General features: G+C 32.9%; 1 protein-coding gene across 1 annotated transcript; it reads left to right on the top strand.

Moving 5' to 3' along the window:
- Positions 1–6,177: 6,177 nt before the first annotated feature.
- On the top strand, positions 6,178–8,370 carry LOC127870088 (uncharacterized). Its single transcript, XM_052412748.1, has 2 exons — positions 6,178–6,309; positions 6,584–8,370. Exon 2 carries the CDS (start codon positions 6,712–6,714, stop codon positions 8,368–8,370), a length of 1,659 nt encoding a protein of 552 aa, XP_052268708.1. The 5' UTR covers positions 6,178–6,309; positions 6,584–6,711.
- Positions 8,371–9,423: the final 1,053 nt, after the last annotated feature.

Below are 9,423 nucleotides of genomic sequence, written 5' to 3'. Positions count from 1 at the left end.
GCATGATGTATCTATACAGTTCATATATTTTTTAATAGGCTTGTTGATGTTTTGATAATTGTATATTCAACAGTGGGTCAGTTTTGTGGGATATTATTAATTGTTCTGAACACCAGTTTAGTTGCAATATTTGCATTTTCATAAAAGCATGTAATTAGGATATAATCCAATTGCCATTCCTTCAATGGCAAAATTACACCCATTTTTTTAATCTTAGCTGTAGTTACACTTTTTAGAAGACGGTAAACATACAAACTGTATGAGGTCATTTTGTATAAGTCATTTGTTGCTTATAGTGTTGTTTTTTTAATGCAGTATTTTATTTTTGTTAAAAGAAAGATGAAAATTGAAGGAAATAATAATATAACTAAAATATCAGTTCAGTGTAGATAACAGAGAAAATTACGTGATCACCTCTAAAATGTGAACAATTCGCAAAGGCTTGTTGTGCAGGCTTTCACAGCCCCTATTGATTAGCTTTCCTTCATTCAACACTTGCCAAGTAATCTCTTTTTAGTGTTACTCCTGCTTAAACATCTAACTGTACAAAGCCTAGTATGTGTGTAGCCAATCAAAATATTAAATGATACAGACTTTGTTTAACATTACTTTGGTGCTAAAGTGTATAATAGTGATTTTACAATACCACCCATAGTGAGAAGTTAGAAAGTTGTTAAACTTGTTAAATAATTTATAACAGTGTATGATTTATAACGCTGTATTTTGTCAAGTTATTGTAAGACATCAAACACAGAATTGACAAGATGTTTAGACTTGTTTCCCACGTAAAGGTGTGCACCTTTTATGTTTATATATACCTTGGCAAGGTATTTTATGACTTTTCATTTAATAATTTTGGTCTAATGAGTATTTATGTTAATCTTTAACCCTTTGCATGGGAAATTTGTCGTCTGCTAAAATGTCGTCTGCTAAATTTCTAAAATTAGCATTTTCTTCGATTTTTTTTTAAAGAATATTATCAGAATAGCAAACAGTTTGGATCCTGATGAGACGCCACGTTCTGTCGCGTCTCATCTGGATCCAAACTGTTTGCAAAGGCTTTCAAAATTCGGTTCCCGCACTGAAAGGGTTAAGACTGTTTGCACATGCCAACAGGATTTGGTATGAACAATCTGTCTTAACAAAATTGCTTCTTTATTGTCCGGGGTGTGATTTGTCCTCCTTTAAGCAGATTTCCTCCCTTGCAATCTCAAACTAATTCTTGACACAGTTGTCTGCTCTTGTTTGTAGATTGAGGTCATGTTGGTAAAGAAGTTTGCAAAATATTAAGCAATATGTCAAGAGACATTGCAAATATTTGAGGTGGTATGCAAACTTTTACATAGTTTTAACAATAATATGCATATTCTAAGTGAAAAAAGAGCCATAATTCTTACAAAATGTTTGACACAGTTGTCTGCTCTTGTAAAAAGCTATAAACTTTGCTGGGTCTATATACAAATAAAGAGTTTAGTTGAACTCTGTAAAGGGAAGGGGGGGCATGGCATTGTCCTTCCTTGAGGTGGTTCTCAAATCACACCCGTGATTGTGAAAGCTTAGCATTTGGTTATTAAAACTAATATTGTCTTCAATCACTTAAATAATGTAACTGTGTATATTATGAACTTTTCTGTAATTATGAACTCAGTTTTAGTTGTTTAGGGGTTAACGTGTGAACTTAAAACATGGTTGTAATACAACAATACAAAAGTTCATTCTTTATTTGACATCTTATTGTAACTTTACATTATGGGGTGTTGATTGTAAGATGATTGAATGTTGAAATATTGGTTATCAATGTAACTTATGTAATCACTTTTTTGTATTTATACTTATTTAAACAAAGTCTTTCTGGTGGTTAAACAGCACACTTAGCAAATATTACCTGATACTTTTAAAGCAAGAATTGAATTTTATATTTGCAATGTGCCTTTAAAAAAAAAGGTTTCTCCTCATTTCTGTTTGTTAAAAGAAATCTGTTAAATGTGATCATGCATGATTGATTGACAAGTTGCTAATTGATATTAATCATGTTTATTAATCAGTAATAAATGAGCTGCAATAATTTAGTCCATATCTTAAAGTTGAATAAGAATTGAAAGTAAAGACCATTTAATTAATTGAGTGAGAATGTTAATCATGCCTAATGACATTGTATATAGTGTAAAATACTTTTCTGGCATATCATACTACAGCATCTTGAGCCTATATATAAGCACGAGTTCATTCTTTCTCAGTTAGCATTCGGAGCATCACTGTGAAACAGTTGTGGTCCGTACACGCGTTTTGTAAATGTTGGCCAGTCTTTGTTTCGACACTCTATTCTACCGCTTTAATATGTTTCGGAACAGGATTTTGTTTTGTGAGATTTTTGCTAAGAGTCATGTCCACATTTTTTGTATGTGGAATTTTTTATCAACCATGTTTTGTGTTAAATAATCATGAGTTTATGTAGTACAATTTAATATTCAATATTTTATACATTAAAAAGTATGTTTTGTGTAATTTAAGGTCTTACAGTTTATGTTTTATAGAATCGTCATTCTGAGGGACATATTTAATTTCCTACTTTTAATTCAAGCATAAAGTAAACACTAACATGAGTTTATATTGCAAAAATAAAAGTAAAAAAAAGGGTTTATATTGCAAAAATAAAAGTAAAAAAAAGGGTTTATATTGCAAAAATAAAAGTAAAAAAAGATAATTATCGCCGCGTGCAGCCTATGGCCTTAACAGACTTAAATGTATTATTATGTTGACTATGCAAGATTAGAGTCTTTGAATAATTGGGATTGTGTGACATTTTTCGTTCGTGCTGTAAACTGGTTTATGTTGCAAGTGTAAACAAGGCACATGAAAGGCCTTTGTGGTATTATGTTATAAAGATATTTTTTCTTTTTAAGTATTTATTTAATGATTGCCTTAAACACTGGTGTTGTTTCCTATGCACAATCAGTTAAATGTTTATTTAATAAATATAAAAGTAGTCCATGTTGTACTGTTAGTAGATGCAGGCAGTATGGTAAAGGTAATAATATAAGATATTATTTAAGGAAGCAATTCTTGTAGATATTAGTTCCAATTCCCTCGGTAACCTTGTAGTTTGCCATGATAGTTTTGAAGTGTCAAATATTTAAAAAGTTCATCATGTTACAAATGAAATATATTTAGTTGAATAGTGTCTTTAACATTTGTTACAACTCCCATCCATTAGAACATGCATTTAACAATTTTTGGACGATTGATGCTTTTAAATTTTTGCTTGAGGCAATTCAAAATGGACTCTAATTCGTCTAGTTCTTAGTTTGTGTGTTCTTTGTGTCATCCATCTTCATGGCTCATTGCTGAATTATGCTTTGTCATTTTGGAGAGAAGCATTGCTGAATTATGCTTTGTCATTTTGGAGAGAAGCATTGCTGAATTATGCTTTGTCATTTTGGAGAGAAGCAAAGTTTATCATGTAGATGTAGAAAAAGCGTTTACATTATAAATGTTGTTTGTGAGATTTATAATTTATGTACATTTATTAGTATTTTATTATTTTAAGTGCCAATTGTATGTTGTATATTGAGTATTGTTTTAGTTGTAAACGTTTGTTTTGAGATCATAGGCAATTGTTTTAAAAATTATTCCTATGTCCTATTTATGATTCTTTGTGTAAGTCTGAAATTATGTTACATTTCACGTTGGTTAATGTTTCTTAACACGCAGTGTCACATGTTACAAGTACATCCGGGTTTTACTAGTTAACCATGAACATTGTATAACATATTTGTTTTTTGACTAACTTTGAGACCTTTATGGTAAGAAATTTGTATTTTTTACTTTCAACATTGCGTTCAAAGAAACATATATAGTGTACTAGTGTTAGAAAACTAGAAACTAGAATCTAATAAAAATGTTTAAGTTATAACGAGAATTTCTTGTACAGTAGGCGTAATTACTATTCTACTTTTTATGTGTGACATAAATAGATAATGAAATATGCAGTTTTTATAAAAATAATCAAGATAGTTAAGACATGGTCTGCAAATGTCTTTTGAAATATCTTTGTATTTAAGTTATACCAGAGAGAACTTCATCAACCAAATGCATTGTTTTAACATATGAATCACAAACAATTGAGCTATTTAGTAAAGTGATTACTTGAATATCACTTGGGCCTTATCATGTGACATGGGTTAATAATATGACAAAATTTAAAAGTAGAAAATGTGTTGTCTTGTTTTTTCAACTTGTTTTTTCAGCTGCACATTTTACATGTACATTGACATATGATTATGTCTTAAATCGATCATCCATCGGATGTTAGAAATATACGTTCTTGTCATTTGAATTTTCCTTATCGCAGAATATTTACTTCTTGTATTTCTTTTACTTTTTGGACGTATCTGCTTAAGTGTATCTATTATTGGAGTGTACCTGCTTCTGTAGAACTTCTGTAAACTGTTTGTTATATATTATCATAATCATTTTTTGTGAAATACAAGTTTTATAATAAAAATGTACCAAACGAAATCTTGACAGTGTTATGCTTCATATAATTAACCAAACTATTGTTCTAACGGGATTCTAAAAACATTTCCGATCCATGTTTTTGTTGTATTCTTAAACATATTCCTTGTTTAACATGCCTGAAATAGTGAAGAGTAACTAAAACATAAATGTCTTGTAAATGGTATGTATTTATTTGGTTATTTTATCACCGCAGAGAGGAAGTTAATTGGCTTAACGCTGACGGTAGATCGATCATTGTTGGTCAGTTGGTTTGTCCTCATACAAGTGAGCAAAGCAGACTTTTTTTCATCAACCTGTCAGCTTGAAATTCGAATTATGTCCTACATATGACTTGAAATCGTGCGAGACACTTTTTATATCATCAGTGGATCACACATTCCAGAGTTTTTTGCCCTTGAATTTAGCTGGCGAAGAAGTTCCGGGGTATAAGTCACGTTGGTGACAAAGCTGAAGTTTCAATCATGCAAATCCACGTACAACCATATGGGAAACTACTAATCTTGGATAAAAAAATCTGCAAAATCGATAGACATTTTTTATCCACATCGCAACTAGAAATTCGAATTTGTTGTGTAAGATTTTACACATGTGAAATCGGCAAAACCACAAGTCATTGTCATCCTCATCTTAACTAGAAATTCCATTTTTTGTATGTTTGAGCATTGGATTTAAATTTCCTGTCTTATTACATCACGACTTGTCTTCTAAATTTCTATTGTGTTGGGTTTATTGTTAGATGCCACTAACCTTTTTGTTTGTTTGATTCGTGTTAGAGATAACAATGTTGAAACAATGGTTTAAAGTTAGGATAATGGCCAACATAAAACAAGCTACATGTATTAACATCATTTCAAAGAACGATTAGATCAATTCTGTTCCGCCATACATACCGGTACCAGTCTGTAAGATTATACGGTGTAGTTTGTGTGAATAAAAAATGGCGGCTACAATGAAAATTTACGATTAGGATATGAATTCTTTGCAATTTAGCAGCCATGGAGGATAGCCTTGTATCAATGTATAACGCGCACAAACTTTATAATTTGAAATTTAGAGGTAAAAAATCTGCGCGATACATAACAAGTTAAGGTACATTAAAATCGGCGTCATACCGTATAGGCGTTTAAACACTCGTGTTCTCATCTCATTTTCAATCAATTATTTCAGCTTTAATTAACCAATTTTTCATAGATATAGATTTTTTGATTTTTCCGAATAAATATAAGTTACAATAAAGGCACTTCTAAATTCATTTAGTCTGGTATATGAAGGAAATATTAAGGAACAAAGTATCTTTGAGGTCAATTAAACTCTTCCAAAATGTGTGAAATTGTTTACAAATAGTAAGAAACGTTGACCTTATTGTCTTTATGACCTAATTCAGTTGAGTTAGTTTATTTTACGTACAGCCTTTTTAGAAGCGATACATTTGCTAGTGCTTACTGTGTAGGTGCCTTTAGAAAATGTTATCATCAGATAGTTTCCTTGTTATACCTTGTTCCTACACTGACCCGGAAAATAAACGCACAGGTATTACTATTCAGCAAATGTTCTACGTAAAATACATTTAATACTGATTTTTTTTCCTTATAGGAGTTAGTTACCAAAAATAACTATGAACTGATTAGGGGTAAAAAAAACCTTTGTTTTTATAGCAACTGTTTTTTCACATTGTTTTTTTATAGGAATTTACGTTGACAGAGTGGTGTACATCTAAGTTATGTTTGTAATCAATAGGACTTGATAACATCAGTTTGATGTCACATCTCTTCACGGATGAATATTAAATAGGTAAGAATTACGAAAAGGTTTATGTTGAAGATTGCATTCATTAACACAAGATGTGGTTGTAGTAAACAGGTTTTTACTGTCCTGGAAAATGTATTAAATCCCGACCATGTAAGTTGTGAAGTTCATGCTTTTATTTTATGCATATTGTCATCCATAATTTATAAAATAAATTAAGAATTTCTTTAAATACATAAAAGCGTTCGTAAACGAAAAATCGGTTTATTGGAAAGGAATATGTTTGAAACTATATTTCTTCATTATCATTACTGTACAGGTGGCACCAGTAAAGAAGCTTGTTTTGCTTAAGACGACTTCTTCAGGTAATATTAGCGATTGGAAGAGGTGCCATTTCTTCATATCTCCACGTAGATATTAATTGGCGACGACTGTTGTGTATAAACCATGGCGACTGAGACTGGTAATTTTGACTGCGGGTTGTCCGATGAACATAAAGACGGGTGTATTGCAGCTTGTTTCACGCATAATACGTTGCTGTGCCTAAAATGCAAGGAAAGTCACGGAGAGCTGTGTAAAGTGAAGTCACTGGAAGGCACATTGTATGAGAAAGATAAAGGTTTAATTCAAATAATGGGCGCGCTTCAAAAAGCCAAACGCAGTTTTACAGAGACAGAAAAGTACTTGCAAGAAATAAGAGAGAGAAGACAAGCTGTAAAAGATGACATTAACCTAGAACTTAAAGATATTATTATCAGACTTGAGCAAAGTGCTAAACTTGCAATACAGACGGTGGACTCGGAAGCAGTAAAGATGGAAAGTACCTTTACCGCCTTTTTGAAAGAAGGTCGTGAGCTAGAGACAAAACTGAAGGATCATTTGTCAATGAATGTTGGACTGGAGAAATTTGAATCCGTTGTCCAAGCTTTGACAGATTTGTTGAAAAAGACAGATACCACAAGATCCGGGAAATCGTTGGATGCTTCGTTTAATGTAAATGAGACATTGAGACACAACGTGAACCACAAACCATTTGGAACGGTGATATTTTCGGAAGTTGAGTGTTACGAAGATGTTTTACCGCATACAAAACCCAAGCGAACACAGACAAAAACACATAACTCGAGAGGCGAAGTCGTGCCACAAAATCAAGAGGCAGACGAAGAGTCGGCATCGGATTCGGATATTTATTATGAATCACAATTTGGAACCGAGTCTTCAACTTTGCCTCCCGATTTAAAAGGCAGAAAAAGGTCGCTTATACCTTTCATTGGAAAGAATAATCGAGTGGCAAAAAACCCCGTCGTGAACGGTAGTCCTAAACCAAAGATGTTTGACGGTACTTTAAAACCAAAGATGATCGCTTCATTTGCAAAGTTCAAGCAGATATTTAAGAAGACTGAAAGAGAAGTTGAATCGTCCATTTTTTTTAGTGATGATCCGGTTTGTTCCGAAAATGCAACAACTACATCGCCTGTACCTTCGGATAGTAAAACTGTCGTCGTTTTCACGCCGTTTGGTCAAGAAAAGCAAGTGCCGTTTTCATGGACGGCAGATTTTACTAACGGTATTATATACTTCAACAATACCGAGAAAAAACTGTTATTGACTGATGCAGATCGCAAATTGAAATGCTCTGAGTATGTTCAGGATGAGCCTCTTGCGATCTTGCATGTGTCGATGGAGAGAGTAGCCATGTTTTGTATAATACAGAAGTCTGGTTCTTGCGTATTGCGATGTTACGATGTGCATGACCGAGAAATCAGATTATATCACAGCGTGAAGCTGCCGGATGAATTCAGCCAGCAATTCATCGGTGCCTGGTATGATACTGTGGACGATAGGTTCGCTGTTGCGTGCAGCGATAAACTATTTATTCTCAACAGAGACGGTGCAATAGAATCCGAGCACGAGCTTGAAAAAAGTGCGGACGAACCTGTAGATGCAGACCGTAATTCTTCTGACGCAAAACCTGTGAAAAACGGCGGTGAACGAGATATTTTAGAGGCAACATATGACTTCAGAAACCGATTGCTTTTTGTACCCGATGCAAAACAAGGGACCTGCGAATATTACATCACACTGAAAAACGAAAATAAATCTTAGTTGAGAATAAATAAACATTGACATTGATATTGATATTGACAAGAAAATATAGTTTAGAATAAGTTAACATTTACAAAACAACAAGAATATGAGTAAAAATTGGCAAGAAGTCTTAGTTGAAAATAAATAAGCATTGACAAAAATCGTACTTGCGAATGAGTGAACATTGAAAAGAAATCGAAGTTGAGAATGAGTTAACATTGACAAGATATCGTACTTAAGATTGAGTAAAAGATTGCCCAGTATCATAAACGTTCTTAATGTGTGTGCACTATTCAAGAGATGATATGTGACTTCCATTCAGCTGAGTGTTGAGCATGTTTGTGCACGAACAAGCTCAACCCTTAGCTTAAACATATGCAAATATGCACTTACTCCACCTCAAACTCAGCGTTGATTCTTACTCAAACTTGACACCGTATTGAGCATGATGATCAAACTCACTTTAAAAATTGAAAAAAAAACACTCAAAATTGAGTCAGAATATTGAATTTAGTATGTTCGTAATATTAGGCCATTTACAATGTATCGTAGTTGGAAATGAGTAAATATTGACAATATGCTGAAGTTGAGAATGAGTGAATATTGACAATAGACTGAAGTTGAGACTGAGTTAATATTGACAAGAAAAAGTAGATGCTTCAATAACTGAATTCCAAATTTGTGTTTGCTGGAAGGCACCATTTCATTGTTAACGTTGTCAAATTTACTATAAAAACGTCTTTGTGTTACTTGGAACACTGAACATTTTAGATATGCGCACATGTACCCATATCAATTCGTGTAACGGTCAATGTTGATGTATGTGTTGGTGATTGTTGTCCGAGTTCATTTCATTTCGATATATTTGATCTGATACGTTTGTTTGGCAAATAATTTTTAGCTGGACTATTCGTCGAGTAGTTAGTGGTATTTGCATAATAATTCGATTTTGGTTTTGGAACAACGGCTCCTTATCTCGTATTTAGACTACAAATGTATTAGACCAACGAGTATTAGAATGAAACTTCGCACCCGTGCTTCGTATAATTGTGTGAGACCACTCAACAAGAC

The sequence above is a fragment of the Dreissena polymorpha genome, chromosome 2 (genome assembly GCF_020536995.1).
Source record: "Dreissena polymorpha isolate Duluth1 chromosome 2, UMN_Dpol_1.0, whole genome shotgun sequence".
NCBI lineage: Eukaryota > Metazoa > Mollusca > Bivalvia > Myida > Dreissenidae > Dreissena > Dreissena polymorpha.
This window is presented reverse-complemented; position numbering and strand designations above follow the sequence as displayed.

What these genes read in the sequence shown, in the direction of transcription:
- LOC127870088 (XM_052412748.1), top strand. Translation starts at nt 6,712, where the DNA reads ATGGCGACTGAGACTGGTAATTTTGACTGCGGGTTGTCCGATGAACAT.